This window comes from Oncorhynchus tshawytscha, linkage group LG05 (genome assembly GCF_018296145.1).
Source record: "Oncorhynchus tshawytscha isolate Ot180627B linkage group LG05, Otsh_v2.0, whole genome shotgun sequence".
NCBI lineage: Eukaryota > Metazoa > Chordata > Actinopteri > Salmoniformes > Salmonidae > Oncorhynchus > Oncorhynchus tshawytscha.
The window spans coordinates 88,533,504-88,560,932 of record NC_056433.1 but is presented as its reverse complement, the minus strand read 5'-3'; the positions used below and the strand labels follow the sequence as shown (position 1 = coordinate 88,560,932).

The following is a 27,429-nucleotide window of genomic DNA, read 5'->3' as shown; positions in this document are numbered from 1 at the left end:
GGGAGAGGAGAGGAGAGTGGTCCTTGTGAGGAGAGAGAGGAGAGGAGAGAGAGGAGAGGAGAGGGAGGGAGAGGAGAGAGAGAGGAGAGGAGAGGGGGAGAGGTTGAGATTAGGAGGAGAGAGGAGGAGGGGAAGGGGACAGTAGCAAGTGTTACTGAGGAGAGGAGAGGAGGAGGGGGTGGAGGGGGAAGAGGAAAGGGAGTGGCCCAGAGAGGAGAGGAGGAGGGGGAGGGATGAGAGGGGAGGAGAGGAGAGGAGAGGAGTGGGCCTTGGCCATCTACGTAGGAGAGGAGTCCTGAGGAGCTGAGAGGGGACTTTCCCAGAGGAGGTCTACAGGAGGGGAAGGAGAGGAGAGGAGACAGGGGAGGAGAGAAGAGAGAGGAGAGGGGAGGTACTGGAAAGATTTCACCGGTTTCAATGGAGTAGAGGATGAACCTGTTATGTTAGAGTAGAGGGTTTACTTTGAGGACCTGGTGAGTATAGAGGAGAGGAGAGGAGAGGAGAGGAGAGGAGAGGGGGAGAGGGGAGGGGAGGAGAGGGGAGGGAGGAGAGAAGAGAAGAGAGAGGAGAGGAGAGAGGAGAGGAGGGGAGAGGAGAGGAGAGGAGGAGAGGGAGAGGAGAGGAGAGGAGAGAAGAGAGGAGAGGGGAGGAGGGAGAGGAGGAGAGGGTAGAGAGGACCCCCTTAGAGGAGGGGGAGGGGAGAGGAGATTATACTGTGGTAGAGAGGATTTCGACCGTGTTTCGTGGGAGGAGAGGAGCAGGGAGGGGTGGAAATAGAGGAGTTAGAGGAAGGAGAGGGGAGGAGAGAGGAGAGGAGAGGAGAGGGAGGAGAGGGGAGGAGAGGAGAGGGGGAGGAGGGTAAGGAGGGGGAGGGGAGGAGAGGAAGTGGTACTTTGAGAGGAGAGGAGAGGAGAGGAGAGGAGAGGAGAGGAGAGGAGAGGAGAGGAGAGGAAGGAGAGGGTGAGGGAGGGAGAGGAGAGGGTACTTTGTGAGGAGAGGAGAGGAGAGGAGAGGAGAGTCAGGAGAGGAGAGGAGAGAAGAGGGAGAGGAGAGGAGAGGGGAGGAGAGAGGAGAGGAGAGGGGAGGAGAGAGGGGAGGGAGGAGAGGGGAGGAGGGGAGGGAGAGGGAGGGAGAGGAAAGGAGAGTGGTACTTGAGGAGAGGAGAGGAGGAGGGGGAGGGAGGGGGAGGGGAGAGGAAAGGAGAGTGGTACTTGAAGAGGAGAGGAGGAGGGGGAATAAGGGAGAGGGAAGGAGAGGGAGGAGATAGGGAGGGAGGAGAGGACTATCATACTTGAGGAGGAGGGGAGGAGAGGGAGGAGAGAAGAGAAGAGGAGAGGAGAGGAGAGGAGGGAGAGGAGAGGAGAGGAGAGGAGGACCTTGTGAGGAGAGGAGAGAGGAGAGGAGAGGAGGGGAGAGGAGAGGAGAGGGGGAGAGGAGGGGAGGAGAGGAGAGGGGAGGGAGGAGAGAAGAGAAGAGAGAGGAGAGGGGGAGGGGGAGGGGAGAGGAGAGGAGAGGAGAGGGGAGGAGAGGGGGAGAGGGAGGAGAGGGGAGGAGGGGAGAGGAGAGGAGAGTGGTACTTGAGAGGAGAAGAGATTTGGAGGAGAGGAGACTTAAGAGGAGGAGAGGAGAGGGAGAAGAAGAGGATTTTATAGGGGAGCAGGATTACTATTTGAGGAGAGGGGAGATTTATTTGAGGAGAGGAAAGCCAGGGACTCTGGGCACACTCCCAACAGGGAGGGGAGAGGGAGGAGAGGACAAATGAAGCATGTGTGTTTAGAGGAGAGGAGAGTCCTGGGAGAGGAGAGGAGAGGAGAGGAGGAGGGAGGGAGAGGGAGGGAGAGGGAGAGGAGAGGAGTGGACCAGGGGTTGGATTATTGAGGAGAGAAGGAAGACAGTAGCAAGTGTTACTGAGTGGACAATTTGTGGCTACATAAATAAAAAAGAATGAATGAATGAATGAAATGTGTTCCTTCCTTCAGGCATGTTTACGTACGATGAGTCCACCAAGCTGTTCTGGTACAACCCGTCCTCTCTGGAGAACGAGGCCCAGTTCACCCTGATAGGCATCGTCTTGGGCCTGGCCATCTACAACAACTGTATCCTGGATGTTCACTTTCCCATGGTGGTCTACAGGAAACTGATGGGGAAGAAAGGCACCTATCTGGACTTGACAGACTCACACCCGGTACTGGAACATATTTCACCGTGTTTCAATGTGATTTGTAATGTCGTTAATGTAACCTGTTATGTTAATGTAACCTGTTTAAACCTGTTATGTTAATGTGACCTGTTATGATATAGTAAGTAGGCTTGTGCCAGAACGGCTTCCGAGCTCCTGTTTCTGTAGCAGTGGTGGAAATAGTGCCCAACTATCATACTTGAGTAAAGGTAAAAAATACCTTCATAGAAAATGACTCAAGTAAAAGTCACCCAGTAAAATTTTACTTGAGTAAAATAATTTGGTTTAAACTATACTTAAGTATTAAAAGCAAATAATTTCAAATTCCTTATATTAAGCATACCAGATGGCACTATTTTATTTAATTTATTTGATTTTTGGAAAGCCACGGGCACACTCCCAACATTCGGACATAATTTACAAATGAAGCATGTGTGTTTAGTGAGTCCTCCAGATCAGAGGCAGTAGGGATGACCAGGGATGTTCTCTGTTTAGTGAGTACGCCAGATCAGAGGCAGTAGGGATGACCAGGGATGTTCTCTGTTTAGTGAGTCCTCCAGATCAGAGGCAGTAGGGATGACCAGGGATGTTCTCTGTTTAGTGAGTCCACCAGATCAGAGGCAGTAGGGATGACCAGGGATGTTCTCTGTTTAGTGAGTCTCCAGGTCAGAGGCAGTAGGGATGACCAGGGATGTTCTCTGTTTAGTGAGTCTCCAGATCAGAGGCAGTAGGGATGACCAGGGATGTTCTCTGTTTAGTGAGTCCACCAGATCAGAGGCAGTAGGGATGACCAGGGATGTTCTCTGTTTAGTGAGTACGCCAGATCAGAGGCAGTAGGGATGACCAGGGATGTTCTCTGTTTAGTGAGTACGCCAGATCAGAGGCAGTAGGGATGACCAGGGATATTTCGTTGATAAGTTCGTCAATTTGACTATTTTCCTGTCCTGCTAAGCATTCAAAATGTAACGAGTACTTTTGGGTGTCGGGGGAAATTGTATTTAGTAAAAAGTATAATATTTTCTCAAGGAAAGTAAAAGTAGTCAAAAATATAAATAGTAAAGTACAGATACCCGACTTAAGTTGTACTTTAAAGTATTTTTTACTTAAGTACATTACACCACCGAGCGTGAGTAGCTTGATACACAAGTACAACCCTTGGACAAGACACTAGTCTATCGCAGGGCCCAATATGATATAGGCCGATGTCATTTTTTAATAGAGTTGCCCATAAGTTTTTTTTTTAAAGAGGGGAAAAAAGGAAGTCACTTTGTATAAAAAACGTCTGCTAAATGTCATATGATAATATTATTATTATTATTATTATTAGGGATGGGCGTCTTTCCTTTTCAAAACGATTGGATACGATACAGGAACATTTAGTGATTCAGTTTGATTGAGAAGAACGAATTGATACATTAAACACATCCATCTGCTTTGCTCAATTCAAAGCTGCTGCTGATGGAAGTTCATCAGCTGGGCCTCTTTGAAGTGTGTGTGTGTGTGTGTGTGTGTGTGTGTGTGTGTGTGTGTGTGAGAGCTGGGCCTCTTTGAATTGGATCTCTCTGAGCTGACGTGTGTGTGTTATACCACCCTACACTCAGTTAGGAAGGGCGACGTTACCTTTTAACCCCCCCACACACACACACCTTTTAGATCTGAACACACCCACTAATATTTTTGCAGATTTAAAGTGTTACAGCTGTATAATGTATCTTTAAAAATGAGCTATTATTATTTGACCAGCAGGGTCAGATAATAATGATGATGATGATGATAACAATAATCGTGAGCAAACATTTCATAACTGCAGATGGCATAAATACATGTTTAAACAACACATGGCAGCACCCTTTCATTAGAAATAGTAGAAGAAGAACATGGACTACTTCAAAATGGAGATGCCCTCAATGGAGATGCCCATGCTCTCGCAGACGCCACAACAGGACAGATACAACGTTGAGTCCTCTAACTATCTCTATGGTTCTCTGCCAGGTTCTGTACCAGAGTCTGAGGGAGCTGCTGGACTACGAGGGGGATGTGGAGGAGGACATGATGATCACCTTCCAGATCTCACAGACTGACCTGTTTGGAGACCCCATCACTTACGACCTGAAGGAAAACGGGGACAAGATACCTGTTAATGCGGACAATAGAAAGGTGAGATACCTGTTGTTGCGGACAATAGAAAGGTGAGATACCTGTTGTTGCGGACAATAGAAAAGTGAGATACCTGTTTAGGCGGACAATAGAAAGGTAGGATACCTGTTGTTGCGGACAATAGAAAGGTGAGATACCTGTTTAGGCGGACAATAGAAAGGTGAGATACCTGTTGTTGCGGACAATAGAAAAGTGAGATACCTGTTTAGGCGGACAATAGAAAGGTGAGATACCTGTTGTTGCGGACAATAGAAAGGTGAGATACCTGTTATTGCGGACAATAGAAAAGTGAGATACCTGTTTAGGCGGACAATAGAAAGGTGAGATACCTGTTGTTGCGGACAATAGAAAGGTGAGATACCTGTTATTGCGGACAATAGAAAAGTGAGATACCTGTTTAGGCGGACAATAGAAAGGTAGGATACCTGTTGTTGCGGACAATAGAAAGGTGAGATACCTGTTTAGGCGGACAATAGAAAGGTGAGATACCTGTTGTTGCGGACAATAGAAAGGTGAGATACCTGTTGTTGCGGACAATAGAAAGGTAGGATACCTGTTGTTGCGGACAATAGAAAGGTGAGATACCTGTTTAGGCGGACAATAGAAAGGTGAGATACCTGTTAATGCGGACAATAGAAAGGTAGGATACCTGTTATTGCGGACAATAGAAAGGTAGGATACCTGTTATTGCGGACAATAGAAAGGTGAGATACCTGTTTAGGCGGACAATAGAAAGGTGAGATACCTGTTAATGCGGACAATAGAAAGGTGAGATACCTGTTTAGGCGGACAATAGAAAGGTGAGATACCTGTTTAGGCGGACAATAGAAAGGTGAGATACCTGTTTAGGCGGACAATAGAAAGGTGAGATACCTGTTTAGGCGGACAATAGAAAGGTGAGATACCTGTTTAGGCGGACAATAGAAAGGTGAGATACCTGTTTAGGCGGACAATAGAAAGGTGAGATACCTGTTTAGGCGGACAATAGAAAGGTGAGATACCTGTTTAGGCGGACAATAGAAAGGTGAGATACCTGTTTAGGCGGACAATAGAAAGGTGAGATACCTGTTTAGGCGGACAATAGAAAGGTGAGATACCTGTTTAGGCGGACAATAGAAAGGTGAGATACCTGTTTAGGCGGACAATAGAAAGGTGAGATACCTGTTTAGGCGGACAATAGAAAGGTGAGATACCTGTTTAGGCGGACAATAGAAAGGTGAGATACCTGTTTAGGCGGACAATAGAAAGGTGAGATACCTGTTTAGGCGGACAATAGAAAGGTGAGATACCTGTTGTTGCGGACAATAGAAAGGTGAGATACCTGTTGTTGCGGACAATAGAAAGGTGAGATACCTGTTGTTGCGGACAATAGAAAGGTGAGATACCTGTTGTTGCGGACAATAGAAAGGTGAGATACCTGTTGTTGCGGACAATAGAAAGGTGAGATACCTGTTGTTGCGGACAATAGAAAAGTGAGATACCTGTTTAGGCGGACAATAGAAAGGTAGGATACCTGTTATTGCGGACAATAGAAAAGTAAGATGCCTGTTGTTGTCTAGTCTATCACATGGCTACTGGCTGAAGTATCTAGTCTATCACAGGACCACTGAAGTATCTAGTCTATCACAGGACCACTGAAGTATCTAGTCTATCACAGGACCACTGAAGTATCTAGTCTATCACAGGACCACTGAAGGAGCTAGTCTACCACAGGACCACTGAAGTATCTAGTCTATCACAGGACCACTGAAGGAGCTAGTCTACCACAGGACCACTGAAGTGAATGATGACATTGTTTTGACTGTTTCCTATCTGTGATCTCCAGGAGTTTGTGTCTCTGTATGGTGATTACATACTTAATAAGAGTGTGGAGCGCCAATTCAAAGCCTTCAGAAGGGGCTTCCAGATGGTCACCAACGAGTCGCCTCTCAAGTGTTTATTTAGACCTGAGGAAGTGGAGCTACTGATCTGTGGAAGCAGGGTAAGTAGGATTTTTCTTAGGAATTTCACTTTAAGCCTTTAAAGATTAAAAAAACAACAGAAATATACATGCATGCAGTGCCTTCATAAAGTATTCTCACCCCTTGACTTTTTCCACATTTTGTTGTTACATCCTGAATTTAAAATGGATTAAAACTAAGATGTAAAAAAAAAAAAATTTAAAAAAAAAGTCACTGGTCTACACACAATACCCCATAATGTCAAAGTGGAATTATTTTTTTCTGAAAATTTGTACAAATTAATAAAATATTTTTAAGCTGAAATGTCTTGAGTCAATAAGTATTCAAACCCTTTGTTATGGCAAGCCTAAATCATTTCAGGATTTTTTTTGCTTCCGGTTGATGCACGGAAATCAAAATTAGCATAATAATAAAAAATCCCCATAACGATCTGTCACTTTAAGCTATGGATATCTGTAACACTCCTGGGAAAGGTAACCTTTAAGCTATGGATATCTGTAACACTTCTGGGAAAGGTAACCTTTAAGCTATAGATATCTGTAACACTTCTGGGAAAGGTAACCTTTAAGCTATAGATATCTGTAACACTTCTGGGAAAGGTAACCTTTAAGCTATAGATATCTGTAACACTTCTGGGAAAGGTAACCTTTAAGCTATAGATATCTGTAACACTTCTGGGAAAGGTAACCTTTAAGCTATAGATATCTGTAACACTTCTGCATCTGCAGGGAAAGATAACAGAGCTACAACAGCGTTTGTTAAGACCATGAGACGTCCCGAAAATCAGTCTTACACAGACCTCCTGTAGTTTTATTTATTTGACCTTTATTTGAACTTTATTTAACTAGGCAAGTCAGTGAAGAACAAATTCTTATTTTCAATGACATCCTAGGAGCAGTGGGTTAACTGCCTTGTTCAGGGGCAGAACGACAGATTCTGAACCAGGAACAGATATAGCCCTTGGTTTACTCCAGACCTGACTGTCCTTGACCAGCAGAAAAACATCCTGTGGCGTACTGCATTAGCATCGAATAACCCCCGTGATATGCAACTTTTCAGGGAAGTTAGAAACCAATATACACAGGCAGTTAGGAAATCAAAGGCTAGTTTTTTCAAACAGCAATTTGCATCCTGTAGCACAAATTCCAAAAAGTTCTGCGACACTGTAAAGTCCATGGAGAATAAGAACACCTCCTCCCAGCTGCCCACAGCACTGAAGCTAGGAAACACTGTCACCACCGATAAATCCACTAATTGAGAACTTCAATAAGCATTTTTCTACGGCCGAAATTGTTGCAACCACTATTAATCAAAATCAAATAAAATTTATTTATATAGCCCTTCGTACATCAGCTGATATCTCAAAGTGCTGTACAGAAACCTCAGCCTAAAACCCCAAACAGCAAGCAATGCAGGTGTAGAAGCACGGTGGCTAGGAAAAACTCCCTAGAAAGGCCAAAACCTAGGAAGAAACCTAGAGAGGAACCAGGCTATGTGGGGTGGCCAGTCCTCTTCTGGCTGTGCCGGGTGTAGATTATAACAGAACATGGCCAAGATGTTCAAATTTTCATAAATGACCAGCATGGTCGAATAATAATAAGGCAGAACAGTTGAAACTGGAGAAGCAGCACGGCCAGGTGGACTGGGGACAGCAGTCCACCTGACCGTGCTGCGATTATAATCACAGCCGTATATATCCCCCCCCAAGCAGACACATCGATGGCTCTGAACGAACTTTATTTAACTCTTTGCAAACTGGAAACCATTTATCCGGAGGCTGCATTCATTGTAGCTGGGGATTTTAACAAGGCTAATCTGAAGACAAGACTCCCTAAATTTTATCAGCATATCGATTGCGCAACCAGGGGTGGAAAGACCTTGGATCATTGTTACTCTAACTTCCGCGACGCATATAAGGCCCTGCCCCGCCCCCCTTTCGGAAAAGCTGACCACGACTCCAATTTGTTGATCCCTGCCTACAGACAGAAACTAAAACAAGAGGCTCCCACGCTGAGGTCTGTCCAACGCTGGTCCGACCAAGCTGACTCCACACTCCAAGACTGCTTCCATCACGTGGACTGGGATATGTTTCGTATTGCGTCAGATAACAATATTGACGAATACGCTGATTCGGTGTGCGAGTTCATTAGAACGTGCGTTGAAGATGTCGTTCCCATAGCAACGATTAAAACATTCCCTAACCAGAAACCGTGGATTGATGGCAGCATTTGCGTGAAACTGAAAGCGCGAACCACTGCTTTTAATTTGGGCAAGGTGTCTGGTAACATGACCGAATACAAACAGTGCAGCTATTCCCTCCGCAAGGCTATCAAACAAGCTAAGCGTCAGTACAGAGACAAAGTAGAATCTCAATTCAACGGCTCAGACACAAGAGGCATGTGGCAGGGTCTACAGTCAATCACGGACTACAGGAAGAAATCCAGCCCAGTCACGGACCAGGATGTCTTGCTCCCAGGCAGACTAAATAACTTTTTTGCCCGCTTTGAGGACAATACAGTGCCACTGACACGGCCTGCAACGAAAACATGCGGTCTCTCCTTCACTGCAGCCGAGGTGAGTAAGACATTTAAACGTGTTAACCCCAGACGGCATCCCCAGCCGCGCCCTCAGAGCATGCGCAGACCAGCTGGCCGGTGTGTTTACGGACATATTCAATCAATCCCTATACCAGTCTGCTGTTCCCACATGCTTCAAGAGGGCCACCATTGTTCCTGTTCCCAAGAAAGCTAAGGTAACTGAGCTAAACGACTACCGCCCCGTAGCACTCACATCCGTCATCATGAAGTGCTTTGAGAGACTAGTCAAGGACCATATCACCTCCACCCTACCTGACACCCTAGACCCACTCCAATTTGCTTACCGCCCAAATAGGTCCACAGACGATGCAATCTCAACCACACTGCACACTGCCCTAACCCATCTGGACAAGAGGAATACCTATGTGAGAATGCTGTTCATTGACTACAGCTCGACATTGAACACCATAGTACCCTCCAAGCTCGTCATCAAGCTCGAGACCCTGGGTCTCGACCCCGCCCTGTGCAACTGGGTACTGGACTTCCTGGCGGGCCGCCCCCAGGTGGTGAGGGTAGGAAACAACATCTCCTCCCCGCTGATCCTCAACACTGGGGCCCCACAAGGGTGCGTTCTGAGCCCTCTCCTGTACTCCCTGTTCACCCACGACTGCGTGGCCACGCACGCCTCCAACTCAATCATCAAGTTTGCGGACGACACAACAGTGGTAGGCTTGATTACCAACAACGACGAGATGGCCTACAGGGAGGAGGTGAGGGTCCTCAGAGTGTGGTGTCAGGAAAATAACCTCACACTCAACGTCAACAAAACTAAGGAGATGATTGTGGACTTCAGGAAACAGCAGAGGGAACACCCCCCTATCCACATCGATGGAACAGTAGTGGAGAGGGTAGCAAGTTTTAAGTTCCTCGGCATACACATCACAGACAAACTGAATTGGTCCACTCACACAGACAGCATCGTGAAGAAGGCGCAGCAGCGCCTCTTCAACCTCAGGAGGCTGAAGAAATTCGGCTTGTCACCAAAAGCACTCACAAACTTCTACAGATGCACAATCGAGAGCATCCTGGCGGGCTGTATCACCGCCTGGTACGGCAACTTCTCCGCCCTCAACCGTAAGGCTCTCCAGAGGGTAGTGAGGTCTGCACAACGCATCACCGGGGGCAAACTACCTGCCCTCCAGGACACCTACACCACCCGATGTTACAGGAAGGCCATAAAGATCATCAAGGACATCAACCACCCGAGCCACTGCCTGTTCACCCCGCTATCATCCAGAAGGCGAGGTCAGTACAGGTGCATCAAAGCTGGGACCGAGAGACTGAAAAACAGCTTCTATCTCAAGGCCATCAGACTGTTAAACAGCCACCACTAACATTGAGTGGCTGCTGCCAACACACTGACACGGACTCAACTCCAGCCACTTTAATAATGGGAAATAATGGGAAATTATGTAAATATATCACTAGCCACTTTAAACAATGCTACCTTATATAATGTTACTTACCCTACATTATTCATCTCATATGCATACGTATATACTGTACTCTATATCATAGACTGTATCCTTATGTAATACATGTATCACTAGCCACTTTAACTATGCCACTTTGTTTACATACTCATCTCCTAGCCCCCAGACACATAAACTACTGCAGCATAAATACTGGAGGCTGAGACTATTACTAGCCTGTTCAACCTCTCTTTCGCATCATCTGAGATTCCCAAAGATTGGAAAGCTGCTGTGGTCATCCTCCTCTTCAAAGTGGGAGACACTCTAGACACAAACTGTTACAGACCTATATGTATCCTACCCTGCCTTTCTAAGGTCTTTGAAAGACAAGTTAACACACAGATCACCGACCATTTTGAATCCCACCATACGTCCTCCGCTATGTAATCTGGTTTCCAAGTTGGTCTTGGGTGCTCCTCCGCTCAAGGTTAGATCCCTCACTTCCAAGGCAGTTATAGTCAATGAACTAATCCTGATCGTAATCTTGATGTGATTGGCCTGACTGAAACATGGCTTAAGGATAATGAATTTACTGTATTAAATGAGGCCTCTCCTTCTGGTTACACTAGTGACCATATCCCTAAACGATATCATAACCGCCATCGATAAAAGACAGTACTGTGCAGCCGTTTTCATCGACCTGGCCAAGGCTTTCGACTCTGTCGATCACCATATTCTTATCGGTAGACTCAACAGCCTTGGTTTCTCAATTGACTGCCTCGCCTAGTTCGCCAACTACTTCTCAGACAGAGTTCAGTGTGTCAAATTGGAGGCAGTCTCTATGGGAGTGCCACAGGGTTCAATTCTTGGGCCGACTCTTTTCTCTGTATACATCAAACATGTCACTCTTGCTGCTGGTGAATCTCTGATCCACCTCTATGCAGTCGACACCATTCTGTATACTTCTGGCCCTTCTTTGTACACTGTGTTAACTAACCTCCAGACGAGCTTCAATGCAATACAACTGCCTCCAACTGCTCTTAAATTCAAGTAAAACTAAATGCATGCTCTTCCACCGATTGCTGCCCGCACGGTTCTGACTTAGAATATGTGGACAACTACAAATATCTAGATGTCTGGTTGGACTGTAAACTCTTCTTACAGACTCACATTAAGCATCTCCAATCTCCAAATTAAATCTAGAATCGGCTTCCTATTTCGCAACAAAGCATCCTTCACTCATGCTGCCAAACATACCCTCGTAAAACTGACTATCCTATCAATCCTTGACTTTGGGGATGTCATTTACAAAATAGCCTCTAACACTCTACTCAGCAATTTGGATGCAGTCTATCACAGTGGATGCAGTCTATCACAGTGCCATCCGTTTTGTCACCAAAACGGATGGCACTGTATGCTCTCGTTGGCTGGCCCTAGCTTCATATTCGTCGCCATCCCACTGGCTCCAGGTCATCTATAAGTCTTTGCTAGGTAAAGCTCCGCCTTATCTCAACTCACTGGTCACCATAGCAGCACCCACCCGTAGCACGCACTCCAGCAGGTATATTTCACTGGTCACCCCCAAAGCCAATTCCTCCTTTGGCCGCCTTTCCTTCCAGTTCTCTGCTGCCAATGACTGGAACAAATTGCAAAAATCACTGAAGCTGGAGACTCATATCTCCCTCACTAACTTTAAGTATCGGCTGTCAGAGCAGCTCACAGACCATTGTACCTGTACATAGCCCATCTGTAAATAGCCCATCCAACTACCTCACCCCCATATTGTTGTTTATTTTTTGCTCCTTTGCAGCCCCAGTATCTCTACTTGCACATTCATCTTCTGCACATCTATCACTCCAGTGTTTAATTGCTAAATTGTAATTACTTCGCCACTGTGGCCTATTTATTTCCTTAATTTACCTTATCTTACCTCCCTGTCAGTGTATGTCAGAGCAAAAACCAAGCCATAAGGTCGAAGGAATTGTCCGTAGAGCTTCGAGACAGAATTGTGTCGAGGCACAGATCTGGGGAAGGGTACCAAAACATTTCTGCAGCATTGATGGTCCCCAAGAACACAGTGACCTCCATCATTCTTAAATGGAAGAAGTTTGGAACCACCAAGACCCTTCCTATAACTGGCCGCTGAGCAATCGAGGGAGAATGTCTTGGTCAGGGAGGTGACCAAGAACCCGATGGTCACTCTTGACAGAGCTCCAGAGTTCCTCTGTGGAGGTGGTAGAACCTTCCAGAAGGACTGCAGCACTCTACCAATCAGGCGTTCATGGTAGAGTGGCCAGACGGAAGCCACTCCTCAGTAAAAAGCACATGACAACCCGTTTGGAGTTTGCAAAAAGACACCTAAAGGACTCTGACCATGACAAACAAGATTCTCTGGTCTGATGAAACCTTGGCTTGAATGCCAAGCATCACATCTGGAGGAAACCTGGCACCATCCCCACAGTGAAGCGTGGTCGCAGCATCATGCTGTGGGGGATGTTTTTCAGCGGCGGGGACTGGGACTTGTCAGGATCGAGGGAAAGATTAACGTAACAATGTACAGAGAGATCCTTGATGAAAGGTCCAGAGTGCTCAGGACCTCAGACTGGGGCAAAGGTTCACCTTCCAACAGGACAATGACCCTAAGCACACAGCCAAGGCAGCGCAGTATTGGCTTCGGGGAAAGTCTCTGAATATCCTTGAGTGGCCCAGCCAGAGCCTGGACTTGAACCTGATCGAACATCTCTGGAGAGACCTGAAAATAGCTGTGCAGCAACGCTCCCCATCCAACCTGACAGAGCTTGACAGGATCTGCAGAGAAGAATGGGAGAAACCCCCCCCCAAATACAGGTGTGCCAAGCTTGTAGCGTCACACCCAAGAAGACTCGAGGCTGTAATCGCTGCCAAAGGTGCTTCAACAAAGTACTAAGTAAAAAGTCTGAATACTTATGTAAATGTAATATTTACGTTTTTAATGAATTTGAAAACGTTTCTAAAATCCAGTTTTTGCTTCGTCATTATGTGTGTAGATTTATGAGTGGAAAAAATCCATATTAGAATAAGGCTGTAATGTAACATAATGTGGAAAAAGTCAAGGGGTCTGAATACATTCTGATTGCACTGTATATGGAGACTAGTGACAATAAGGCGTTAAATGTCTTTCCTGGTCTTCTATCTCTCAGATACAAGACAGACACTTCAGATATATATATTTTCAATATACAGTTCAATATATATATTTTCAATATACAGTTCAATATATATATTTTTAAATATTTTCTGTAGTGAATCTGTTATTCAATGTGTTTCTATGGGCAAATTAGGTCAATCAAATAGCAAAATGATCCTTGGTGTGACCTTATTAAAACAATTCCGTATAGCTTAGTAGTATGAGGATGGATCAACAACACACAGGCTTCCCGAGCGATCTAAGGCACTGCATCTCAGTGCTAGAGGCGTCACTTCAGACACCCTGGTTCGATTCTAGGCTGTATCACAACCGTCCGTGATTGGGAGTCCCATAGGGCGGCTCACAATTGGCCCAGCGTAGTCTGGGTTCAAATCAAATCAAATCAAATTTTATTTGTCACATACACATGGTTAGCAGATGTTAATGCGAGTGTAGCGAAATGCTTGTGCTTCTAGTTCCGACAATGCAGTAATAACGAGCAAGTAATCTAACTAACAATTCCAAAAAAAACTACTGTCATACACAGTGTGAGGGGATAAAGAATATGTACATAAGGATATATGAATGAGTGATGGTACAGAGCAGCATAGGCAAGATACAGTAGATGATATCGAGTACAGTATATACATATGAGATAAGTATGTAAACCAAGTGGCATAGTTAAAGTGGCTAGTGATACATGTATTACATAAGGATGCAGTCGATGATATAGAGTACAGTATCAACGTATGCATATGAGATGAACAATGTAGGGTAAGTAACATTATATAAGGTAGCATTGTTTAAAGTGGCTAGCGATACATTTACATCATTTCCCATCAATTCCCATGATTAAAGTGGCTGGAGTAGAGTCAGTGTCATTGACAGTGTGTTGGCAGTAGCCACTCAATGTTAGTGGTGGCTGTTTAACAGTCTGATGGCCTTGAGATAGAAGCTGTTTTTCAGTCTCTCGGTCCCAGCTTTGATGCACCTGTACTGACCTCGCCTTCTGGATGGCAGCGGGGTGAACAGGCAGTGGCTCGGGTGGTTGATGTCCTTGATGATCTTTATGGCCTTCCTGTAGCATCGGGTGGTGTAGGTGTCCTGGAGGGCAGGTAGTTTGCCCCCGGTGATGCGTTGTGCAGACCTCACTACCCTCTGGAGAGCCTTACGGTTGAGGGCGGTGCAGTTGCCATACCAGGCGGTGATACAGCCCGCCAGGATGCTCTCGATTGTGCATCTGTAGAAGTTTGTGAGTGCTTTTGGTGACAAGCCGAATTTCTTCAGCCTCCTGAGGTTGAAGAGGCGCTGCTGCGCCTTCCTCACGATGCTGTCTGTGTGAGTGGACCAATTCAGTTTGTCTGTGATGTGTATGCCGAGGAACTTAAAACTTGCTACCCTCTCCACTACTGTTCCATCGATGTGGATGGGGGTGTTCCCTCTGCTGTTTCCTGAAGTCCACAATCATCTCCTTAGTTTTGTTGACGTTGAGTGTGAGGTTATTTTCCTGACACCACACTCCGAGGGCCCTCACCTCCTCCCTGTAGGCCGTCTCGTCGTTGTTGGTAATCAAGCCTACCACTGTTGTGTCGTCCGCAAACTTGATGATTGAGTTGGAGGCGTGCGTGGCCACGCAGTCGTGGGTGAACAGGGAGTACAGGAGAGGGCTCAGAACGCACCCTTGTGGGGCCCCAGTGTTGAGGATCAGCGGGGAGGAGATGTTGTTGCCTACCCTCACCACCTGGGGGCGGCCCGTCAGGAAGTCCAGTACCCAGTTGCACAGGGCGGGGTCGAGACCCAGGGTCTCGAGCTTGATGATGAGCTTGGAGGGTACTATGGTGTTGAATGCCGAGCTGTAGTCGATGAACAGCATTCTCACATAGGTATTCCTCTTGTCCAGATGGGTTAGGGCAGTGTGCAGTGTGGTTGAGATTGCATCGTCTGTGGACCTATTTGGGCGGTAAGCAAATTGGAGTGGGTCAAGGGTGTCAGGTAGGGTGGAGGTGATATGGTCCTTGACTAGTCTCTCAAAGCACTTCATGATGACGGATGTGAGTGCTACGGGGCGGTAGTCGTTTAGCTCAGTTACCTTAGCTTTCTTGGGAACAGGAACAATGGTGGCCCTCTTGAAGCATGTGGGAACAGCAGACTGGTATAGGGATTGATTGAATATGTCCGTAAACACACCGGCCAGCTGGTCTGCGCATGCTCTGAGGGCGCGGCTGGGGATGCCGTCTGGGCCTGCAGCCTTGCGAGGGTTAACACGTTTAAATGTCTTACTCACTTCGGCTGCAGTGAAGGAGAGACCGCATGTTTCCGTTGCAGGCCGTGTCAGGGTTTGGTTAGGGTTTGGCCGGGGTAGGCCGTCATTGTAAATAAGAATTTGTTCTTAACTGTCTTGACTAGTTATATAAAGGTTAAATAAAAAACATTGTAGTTACTCCACACTACTAACCTAAATGACAGAGTGAAAAGGAAGCCTGTGCAGAATAAAAAAAATATTCCAAAACATGCATCCTGTTTGCAACAAGGCACTAAAGTAATACTGCAAAAACATTGGCAAAGCAATTCACTTTTTATCTTGAATACAACACATTACTGAGTACCACTCTCCATATTTTCAAGCATAGTGGTGGCTGCATCATGTTATGGGTATGCTTGTAATTGTTAAGGACTGGGGAGAAGAAAGCTAAGCACAGGTAAAATCCTAGAGGAAAACCTGGTTCAGTCTGCTTTCCACCAGACACTAGGAGATGAATTCACCTTTTCAGCGGGACATTAACCTAAAACACAAGGCCAAATCTAAACTGGAGTTGCTTACCAAGAAAACAGTGAATGTTCCTGAGTGTCCAAGATAGTTTTGACGTAAATCTGCTTGAAAATCTATAGCTAGACCTGAAAATGATTGTCTAGCAATGACGAACAACCAATTTGACAGAACTTGAAGAATGTTGCACAATTCAGGTGTGGAACGCTCTTAGAGACTTACCCAGAAAGACTCGGCACTATAATCACTGCCCAAGGTGATTCTAACATGTATTAACTCAGGATGTTGAATACTTATCTAATAAAGATATATTAGTCTTTTTTTTAAATTATAATTCTTTTTTTTTACAAATGTTAGAATTTTTCTTCCACTCTGACATTAGAGTATTTTGTGTATATCGTCAATAAATATGACAATTAAATCCATAGCTGCACTATTGTTTTCTATGCCACCTGATGTAGCTTGATCTAACTCTCTCTTGTGTTCTTACCTCCTCAGAATTTAGACTTTCAAGCGCTTGAAGAAACGACAGAGTATGACGGAGGCTACAGCAAGGATTGTCGCATTATTAAGTAAAAAAAAAAATGTTTTTGATGTAATTTATTACCATGTTGTGACAATGATTTCTATATTTTTATACAAGATCTCTTTCAATTTCTCTCTTGAATAATAGATCTGCATATATCACTTTCATTATATTATATTATATATATATATATACAGTGGGGAGAACAAGTATTTGATACACTGCTGATTTTGCAGGTTTTCCTACTTACAAAGCATGTAGAGGTCTGTAATTTTTATCATAGGTACACTTCAACTGTGAGAGACGGAATCTAAAACAAAAATCCAGAAAATCACATTGTATGATTTTTAAGTAATTAATTTTCTTCTTTTTTTTTTATATATATTTTTTTATAAGGTATCTGTGACCAACAGATGCATATCTGTATTCCCGGTCATGTCTAATCCATATAATTAATTTATTTCAATTGACTGATTTCATCAACTCTGTAAAATCTTTGAAATTGTTGCATGTTGCATTTATATTTTTGTTCCGTGTAGATACACCACATGACCAAGAGTATGTGGACATCTGCTCGTCTAACATCTCATTCCAAAATCATGGGCATTAATAAGGAGTTGGTCCCCCCTTTGCTGCTATAACAGCCTCCACTCTTCTGGGAAGGCTTTCCACTAGATGTTGGAACATTGCTGCTATAACAGCCTCCACTCTTCTGGGAAGGCTTTCTACTAGATGTTGGAACATTGCTGCTATAACAGCCTCCACTCTTCTGTTAAGGCTTTCCACTAGATTAGGAACATTGCTGCTATAACAGATCTTCTGGGAAGGCTTTCCAAGATGTAGGAACATTGCTGCTATAACAGCCTCCACTCTTCTGGGAAGGCTTTCCACTAGATGTTGGAACATTGCTGCTATAACAGCCTCCACTCTTCTGGGAAGGCTTTCCACTAGATGTTGGAACATTGCTGCAGGGACTTGCTTCCATTCAGCCCCAAGAGCATTAGTGAGGTCGGGCACTGATGTTTGGTGATTAGGCCAGTCGATGTTCCAATTCATCCCAAAGGTGTTCGATGGGGTTGGGGTCAGGGCTCTGTGGAGGCCAGTCAAGTTCTTCCACACCGATCTCGACAAACCATTTCTGTATGGATCTCACTTTGTGCACTGGGGCATTGTCATGCTGAAACAGGAAAGGGCCTTCCCCAAACTGTTTCCACAAAGTTGAAAGCACAGAATCGTCTAGAATGTTGTTGTATGCTGTATCGTTAATACGCTATATATATGGTATATCAGCCAGACCGAATTCCACTGGTACGACAAAACATGTATTTTTACCTAATTATGTTGGTAACCAGTTTATAATAGCAATAAGGCACCTTGGAGGTTTGTGGTATATGGCCAATATACCACGGCTAAGGGCTCCACGTTGCGTCGTGCATAAGAACAGCCCCGTTGGCCATAAGAACAGCCCCGTTGGCCATAAGAACAGCCCCGTTGGCCATATACCTTCTCGGGCCTTATTACACACACATGCACACACACACTAAATGGGCAAAAGTATGTGGACATTCTTTCAAACTAATTTGAAGGGGTGTCCACACACACACACACACATGTATGTGGACACCCCTTCAAATTAGTTTTAAAGAACGTCCACATACTTTTGACCATTTAGTGTGTGTGTGTGTGTGTGTGTGTTTTGTCACATGGAATGTGGAATACAGATTCCATATACACCCAGACCAACAAAAACATTTTTAATTGTTTTCCTTTATTTCTCACTCCTAGAGACTTCTGGGAGACGGTGCATTCTTTTGGTGAGGAGGATAAGAGACTGTTCCTCCAGTTTACTACGGGGACTGACAGAGCACCCGTAGGAGGGCTGGGCAAGTTAAAGATGATCATCGCCAAGAACGGCCCCGACACAGACAGGTGAGACCAGGCCTCGGGTGCCAAATGGCATCATGGTCCCTATATGGTGCACGACTACTGACCAGAGTCTTGCTTTTGACCCAAACGGGTGTTTGTTATGCCATTTGGGACATAGCTCAGACTTTATGCCTGAGATGGTACCCTAATCCATACAGTGTATTCGAAAGTATTTAGACCCCTTTTTCCACATTTTGTTTCGTTTCAGCTTTATTCTAAAATGTAGTACCCACAATGACAAAGCAAAAACAGTTTGTTTTTTTTCACATTTATTACAAACAAAAAAATTGCACTTTATTTAACCAGGTAGTCTAGTTGAGAACAAGTTCTCATTTGCAACTGCGACCTGGCCAAGATAAAGCATAGCAGTGTGAACAGACAACAACACAGAGTTACACATGGAGTAAACAATAAACAAGCCAATAACACAATAAACAAGTCAATGACACAGTAGAAAAAGAAAGTCTATATACAGTGTGTGCAAAAGGCATGAGGAGGTAGGCAATAAATAGGCCATAGGAGCGAATAATTACAATTTAGCAGATTAACACTGGAATGATAAATGAGCAGATGATGATGTGCAAGTAAGAGATACTGGTGTGCAAAAGAGCAGAAAAGTAAATAAATAAAAACAGTATGGGGATGAGGTAGGTAGATTGGGTGGGCTATTTACAGAAGGACTATGTACAGCTGCAGTGATAGGTTAGCTGCTCAGATAGTTGATGTTTAAAGTTGGTGAGGGAAATAAAGTCTCAAACTTCAGCGATTTTTGCAATTCATTCCAGTCACTGGCAGCAGAGAACTGGAAGGAAAGGCGGCCAAATGAGGTGTTGGCTTTGGGGATGATCAGTGAGATACACCTGCTGGAGCGCGTGCTACAGGTGGTGTTGTTATTGTTATTGTGACCAGTGAACTGAGATAAGGCGGAGCTTTACCTGCATAGACTTGTAGATGACCTGGAGCCAGTGGGTCTGGCGACGAATATGTAGCGAGGGCCAGCCGACTAGAGCATACAGGTCGCAGTGGTGGGTGGTATAAGTTGATTTGATAACAAAACGGATGGCACTGTGATAAACTGCATCCAGTTTGCTGAGTAGAGTATTGGAAGCCATTTTGTAGATGACATCGCCGAAGTCGAGGATCGGTAGGATAAGCTGATTTGATAACAAAACAGATGGCACTGTGATAGACTGCATCCAGTTTGCTGAGTAGAGAGCAGTTGAGAGCAGTTGGAGGCCACGGAAGGAGTGTTTTATGGCATTGAAGCTCGTTTGGAGGGTAGTTAGCACAGTGTCCAAGGAAGGGCCAGAAGTATACAGAATGGTGTCGTCTGCGTAGAAGTGGTTCAGGGAATCGCCCGCAGCAAGAGCAACATCATTGATATATACAGAGAAAAGAGTCGGCCTGAGAATTTAACCCTGTGGTACCCACATAGAGACTGCCACAGAGGTCCGGACAACATGCCCTCCTATTTGACACACTGAACTCTGTCTGCAAAGTAGTTGGTGAACCAGGCGAGGCAGTCATTAGAGAAACCAAAGCTATTGAGTCTGCCAATAAGAATACGGTGATTGACAGAGTCGAAAGCCTTGGTCAGGTCGATGAAGATGGCTGCACACACAAACAAAAAAAACGGATCACATTACCATGAATATTCAGACTCTTTACTCTGTGCTTTGTTGAAGAACCTTTGGCAGTGATTTCAGCCTGGAGTCTTCTTGGGAATGACGCTACAAGCTTGGCACATCTGTATTTGGGGAGTTTCTCCCATTTTTCTCTGCAGATTCTCCCAAGCTCTGTCAGGTTGGATGGGAAGCGTCACTGCACAGCTTTTTTCAAGTCTCTCCAGAGAGATGGGTTCGATCGGGTTCAAGTTCTGGTTGGGCCACTCAAGGACATTCAGAGACTTGTCCCAAAGCCACTCCTGCCTTGTCTTGGCCTTGTGCTAAGGGTTGGTTTTCTGTTGGAAGGTGAATCTTCTCCCCAGTCTGAGTTCCTGGGCTAGTTTTTCATCAAGGATCTCTCTGTACTTTGCTCTGTTAATCTTTCCCTCGATCCTGACTAGTCTCCCAGTCCCTGCTGCTGAAAAACATCCCCACAGCATGATGCTACCACCACCATGCTTCACCGTTGAGATGGTGCCAGGTTTACTCCAGACATGATGCTTGGCATTCAGGCCAAAGAGTTCCATCTTGGTTTCATCAGACCAGAGAATCTTGTTTTTCATTGTCTGAGAGTCTTTAGGTGCCTTTTGGCAAACTCCAAGTGGGCTGTCATGTGCCTTTTAAAGAGGAGTGGCTTCCGTCTGGCCACTCTACCAAAAAGGCCTGATTGGTGGAGTGCTGCAGAGATGGTTGTCCTTCTGGAATGTTCTCCCATCTCCACAGAGGAACTCTGGAGCTCTGTCAGGGTGACCATTGGGTTCTTGGTCACCTCCCTGAACAAGGCCCTTCTCCCCCAATTGCTCAGTTTGGCCAGGTGGCCAACTCTAGAAAGAGTCTTGGTGGTTCCAAACTTCTTCCCTTTAAGAATGATGGAGGCCACTGTGTTCTTGGGGACCTTAAATGCAGCAGAAATGTTTTCCCCAGATATGTCTCTCGGCACAATCCTGTTTTGGAGCTCTACGGACAATTAATTAATTTGCCATCTTGTCTTGGTTTTTGCCCCGACATGCACTGTCAACTGCGGGAATTTATACAGACAGATGTGTGCCTTTCCAAATCATGTCCAATCAGTTGAATTTACCACATGTGGACTCAAATCAAGTTGTACAAACATCTCAAGGATGATTCATGAAAAAAAGGATGCATCTGAGCTCAATTTCGAGTCTCATAGCAAAGGGTCTGAATACTTATGTAAATAAGGTATCTGTTTTTTATCATTTATAAATGTGATTTTTTTTTAACCTGTTTTCACTTTGTCAGTATTGGGTACTGTGTGTAGATTGTTTTTTTAATTTAATACATTTTGGAATAAGGCTAACGTAACAAAATGTGGAAAAAGTCAAGGGGTTTGAATACTTTCCGAATGCACTAGATTAGAACAACTTGAGCAGGGATCATCTCCTAGATTAGAACAACTAGAGCAGGGATCATCTACTAGATTAGAACAAGTAGAGCAGGGATCATCTACTAGATTAGAACAACTAGAGCAGGGATCATCTACTAGATTATAACAACTAGAGCAGGGATCATCTACTAGATTAGAACAACTAGAGCAGGCATCATCTACTAGATTAGAACAACTAGAGCAGGGATCATCTACTAGATTAGAACAACTAGAGCAGGGATCATCTACTAGATTAGAACAACTAGAGCAGGGATCATCTACTAGATTAGAACAACTAGAGTAGGGATCATCTACTAGATTAGAACAACTAGAGCAGGCATCAACTGTTAGATTAGAACAACTAGAGCAGGGATCATCTACTAGATTAGAACAACTAGAGCAGGCATCAACTGTTAGATTAGAACAACTAGTGTAGGGATCATCTACTAGATTAGAACAACTAGAATAGGGATCATCTACTAGATTAGAACAACTAGAGCAGGGATCATCTACTAGATTAGAACAAGTAGAGCAGGGATCATCTACTAGATTAGAACAACTAGAGCAGGGATCATCTACTAGATTATAACAACTAGAGCAGGGATCATCTACTAGATTAGAACAACTAGAGCAGGCATCATCTACTAGATTAGAACAACTAGAGCAGGGATCATCTACTAGATTAGAACAACTAGAGCAGGGATCATCTACTAGATTAGAACAACTAGAGCAGGGATCATCTACTAGATTAGAACAACTAGAGTAGGGATCATCTACTAGATTAGAACAACTAGAGCAGGCATCAACTGTTAGATTAGAACAACTAGAGCAGGGATCATCTACTAGATTAGAACAACTAGAGCAGGCATCAACTGTTAGATTAGAACAACTAGTGTAGGGATCATCTACTAGATTAGAACAACTAGAATAGGGATCATCTACTAGATTAGAACAACTAGAGCAGGGATCATCTACTAGATTAGAACAACTAGAGCAGGGATCATCTACTAGATTAGAACAACTAGAGTAGGGATCATCTACTAGATTAGAACAACTAGAGCAGGGATCATCTACTAGATTATAACAACTAGAGCAGGGATCATCTACTAGATTAGAACAACTAGAGCAGGGATCATCTACTAGATTAGAACAACTAGAGCAGGGATCATCTACTAGATTAGAACAACTAGAGCAGGGATCATCTACTAGATTAGAACAACTAGAGCAGGGATCATCTACTAGATTAGAACAACTAGAGCAGGGATCATCTACTAGATTAGAACAACTAGAGCAGGCATCAACTGTTAGATTAGAACAACTAGAGCAGGGATCATCTACTAGATTAGAACAACTAGAGCAGGGATCATCTACTAGATTAGAACAACTAGAGCAGGCATCAACTGTTAGATTAGAACAACTAGAGCAGGGATCATCTACTTGATTAGAACAACTAGAGCAGGGATCATCGACTAGATTCAGCAGGGGACCTTTTTTTTTCTTGTGCGGGTGGTCGGGGCCTGGAAAATAATTGCAAATCATTTGTAGTCTGCACATTCACTGCAAGAAGACCAGTAAAACCTTATTCTTTCAAACCATGCTTACATTTGTATATGTCTGTCTATTATGCGTGGGAAAACTTGGAATACAGATGTGTTAAATTACAATCAGCCTATTTCCTTGTGTTTTTACAGTCTTTTATATCCAACAATGAAAATGTTAAGCATTTCTTTATTTTTTGCTCAGAAAAGTTTGGGGGGCCAAATAAAACCACCCTGGAGCCAAATTCAGCCCGCGGGCCGCCAGTTGGGGAACCCTGCAGTAGGGTGTCATTTTGGACGCAGAATCATATCTTATACCTGACCTGTTTCATTGGGGCCTCCCAGATTACTTGGATAGATCTGTAACTTCTGTTGCTCTATACCCTTCTCTCTCTCTGTCCCTCTCTCTCTGTCTCGTCAGGTTACCTACTTCTCCCAGATCAATAATCTCTCTCTCCTCTCTCGTCAGGTTACCTACTCCTCCCAGATCAATAATCTCTCTCTCTGTCTCGTCAGGTTACCTACTCCTCCCAGATCAATAATCTCTCTCTCCTCTCTCGTCAGGTTACCTACTTCTCCCAGATCAATAATCTCTCTCTCCTCTCTCGTCAGGTTACCTACTCCTCCCAGATCAATAATCTCTCTCTCTGTCTCGTCAGGTTACCTACTCCTCCCAGATCAATAATCTCTCTCTCTGTCTCGTCAGGTTACCTACTTCTCCCAGATCAATAATCTCTCTCTCTGTCTCGTCAGGTTACCTACTTCTCCCAGATCAATAATCTCTCTCTCTGTCTCGTCAGGTTACCTACTCCTCCCAGATCAATAATCTCTCTCTCTGTCTCGTCAGGTTACCTACTTCTCACACGTGTTTTAATGCCTTGCTGCTCCCTGAATACGACTCAAAGGAGAAGCTGAAGGAGAGACTTCTCAAAGCCATCACTTATGCCAAAGGATTTGGAATGCTGTGAAACAAGCAAAAATGACAACTCTGCAAAAAACAAAACAAAAACTTCCTGGCTTCAGTTCAATGGTTTTATGTTTTGTAATGGAGATGGAAGGAATTATACAATGATGCAACAGTTGAAATTAATGTGGCATTACGACAAGGAAGTGCTCCAGAGACTGTGTGCCTGAACTGCAAATAGACTCAACTAGCAGACATTCGATCTAGCCCCCCTCAGATCCATTTAATATACGTAGAATCCCTCCTTACATTCTAGGTTATTCAAGCTGTTGAAATCAGTTATAATTCTTACTGGAGCTCGCTGGGTTTATTTGATGTGTAAAAAAATTTAAGAAGAAGAAGCAGGTTATCATTGATTGTTGTGAAAGTGCACTTAACTAGACCTTCTGAATGTTAGTGAATGGTATATACATTACTGTATACTGCCGTCTTAGGACATTTTGTTAGTTTATGATATTCTTTAATGCCAGCAGTGTTGTCGGTAACACTTCCTAATATAATACCCTCTTCATAATGCATTGGAAAGTACATTTATGAGCTATGCATAATGCATTATAATGCCTTCCAGGTGTTTTATAGCTGCTCATAGACCTCTATAATGCTTTGTTTCAAGTTTTATTGTCACGTGCACAAGTACTGTGAAATACTTTTTCACTGTACTTGAAGGGGGGTGTTCATATGACGTGTTAGCGTGGTGTCGCGTAAGGCACAGGACTATTCTAACCAGTACACCAACACAGTGTTCCTGCTCTGCTGTAAGCTATGCAAGTGGGACCCTATTCCCTACATAGTGCACTACTTTTCACTAGGGCCCCTACATAGGGAATAGGGTGCCATTTGGGGCGCCTTTATGTATGATGGCGTTGCATCGTCGTCTGTACCTGCTGCCTCTTTGGCAAATCTCCCTGCTACTTTTGGCTGCGGTTCCTGCGCTCTTTCTAATGTGTTGAATAGCTTGCTGTTCAATACGTATATGTTTTTTGCAATGTTCATTTTGTATGCCGAACAGAGCACACTCTCTTAGCCCTGACGGAGTGCTTTCAGTTTTTTGTATTTTATTTTAATGCATGGTTACAGACACAAAGTAAGTAATTAGCTTTACAAAAGCTCCAGTGAATTGTCAGGTCATGTTAGTTCTTTGGTAGCTGTACTCTCACTTACAGTTGCAAAAAAAATTGGGGGGAAATGCTTTACCCAAAATCCCTTGGTTTTACAGAAATCCCTTGGTTTTACAGAAATCCCTTGGTTTTACAGAAATCCCTTGGTTTTACAGAAATCCCTTGGTTTTACAGAAATCCCTTGGTTTTACAGAAATCCCTTGGTTTTACAGAAATCCCGGTTGGAAGAGTCCCAGAATCTGGAGGGAATAAAGAGGAAATCCAGGATCTTCCAACCAGGAGTTTTGGAAAACCTGGGAACGTTAGCAGAATTCTGCAACCCTAATCTGACTTCACAGTTAACCCATATAATGTGAAATATTGACTTGGAGAAAAGTGTTTTATAATAATACCACTGAATTGATGTGACACATCAATGCTCAGAACAGTGTGTTATTCTCGGAAGTATTTTTGGTTCGTTAGTGTTTGATTTGGTGTGACTGTGGTTTGGTTTTCATTATGCTATACACCTGAAAGCCTGCCAAGCCATGCAGAACATTTTTGGTTTAATATCCAATAATGTGTACAACAGTCTTGGCAGGAAGGGTTTAATGGTTTGGTTTGATATCCTGTGATGTGTACAACAGTCTTGGCAGGAAAGTTCATTCATAAAGGATTCATTCCCCATGTTGTTTTACTGCCTGAATTCAAAATAGATTCAATATTAATTATTTTTTTCCCACCCTTTTACATACAATACCCCACAATTTGATCAAATGTATTAAATAAAATCGATGCAATTTACATCAGTATTCACACCCCTAAATCAATACATGTCAGAATCCCGTTTCTGAATAAGTCTGTAAGAGATTTGCACACCTGGATCGTACAATATTTGCACATTCTTTAAAAAATTGTTAAAGTTCTGTCAATTGGTTGTTGATAATTGCTAGACAGCCACTTGAACGTCTTGCCGTAGATTTTCAAGCAGATGTTAAGTCAAAACTGTAACTAGGTTCCTCAGGAACCTTCAATGTCATCTTGGTAAGCAACTCCAGTATACATTTGGCCTTGTGTTTTCGGTTATTCTCCTGCTGAAAGGTCAATTTGTCTCCCAGTGTCTGTTGGAAAGTAGACTGAACCAGGTTCTCTCTAGTCCTTCCTGATGACAAGCATACCCATAACATGATGCAACCGCCACAATGCATAACAAATATTGATTATATGAAGATTAGTACTTACTTAGTGATGTGTTGAATTTGCCCCAAACATAACACTTTTTATTCAGGGTATAAAGTTAATTTCTTTGCCAAATTTTTTGCAGTTTTACTTTTAGTGCCTTATTGCAAGCATGATGCATGTTTTGGAATAGTTTTTATTCCATACTTAGGCTTCCTTCTTTTCACTCTGTCATTTAGGTTAGTATTGTAGAGTTACTACAATGTTGTTGATCCATTCACAGTTTTCTCCTTTCACAGCCATTACACTCTGTAACTGTTTTAAAGTCACCATTGGCCTCATAGTGAAGAATCTCTATTTAATCTGTTTTCAATTCAGGCTGTAAGACAAGATGTGGATAAAGTCCACCGGCTGTGAATACTTTCTGAATGCGATTTGTATTTAGTTGGTTGCTGCCTGGTTTATTTTGATATAATGGAAATTAAGAAAGTACAAACATTTTAATTAAACACTTGGTGTCAACATAATGCAAAATAAAATAATACATTTTTAACCCTGTCTCTGTGTAATCGTATCTGTGGACACTGTCATCGTATTAACTCTACACTGTCATTCTCATCATATTAACATTCAACTCCATCTTCACTGACATTCTTATGACAAAATACTTCACTTTAATTCCCCTTCTTTGAATTATACACTGAGTATACCAAGCACTAGGAACACCTTCCTAATATTGAGTTCCACCCTTCCCTTTGCCCTCAGAACAGCCTCGATTTGTCGGGGCGTGGACTCTATAAAGTGTCGGAAGAGTGTCCCACAGGGATGCTGGCATGTTAACTCCGATGCTTCCGACAGTTGTGTCAAGTTGGCTGATGTCCTTTGGGTGGTGCAGTTCTTGACACAAACCGG

At 43.9% G+C, this 27,429-nt stretch overlaps 1 protein-coding gene across 5 annotated transcripts in view; it reads left to right on the top strand.

Moving 5' to 3' along the window:
* The window catches only part of LOC112251668 (ubiquitin-protein ligase E3A-like), a 60,007-nt gene extending 33,309 nt beyond the window's left edge, over positions 1-26,698 (top strand). For 4 of the 5 annotated variants that reach the window (XM_042322667.1, XM_042322664.1, XM_042322666.1 and 1 more), the window contains exons 9-14: positions 1,980-2,185; positions 4,172-4,336; positions 6,162-6,317; positions 16,738-16,811; positions 18,551-18,694; positions 24,125-26,697. In XM_042322667.1, the coding sequence (XP_042178601.1) occupies positions 1,980-2,185; positions 4,172-4,336; positions 6,162-6,317; positions 16,738-16,811; positions 18,551-18,694; positions 24,125-24,245 (866 nt within the window). In that variant the 3' untranslated portion in view covers positions 24,246-26,697. Of the gene's footprint in view, positions 1-1,979; positions 2,186-4,171; positions 4,337-6,161; positions 6,318-16,737; positions 16,812-18,550; positions 18,695-24,124 lie in introns of all 5 variants that reach the window. The other variant, XM_042322663.1, reaches the window with a different exon arrangement.
* The last annotated feature ends 731 nt before the right edge of the window (positions 26,699-27,429 follow it).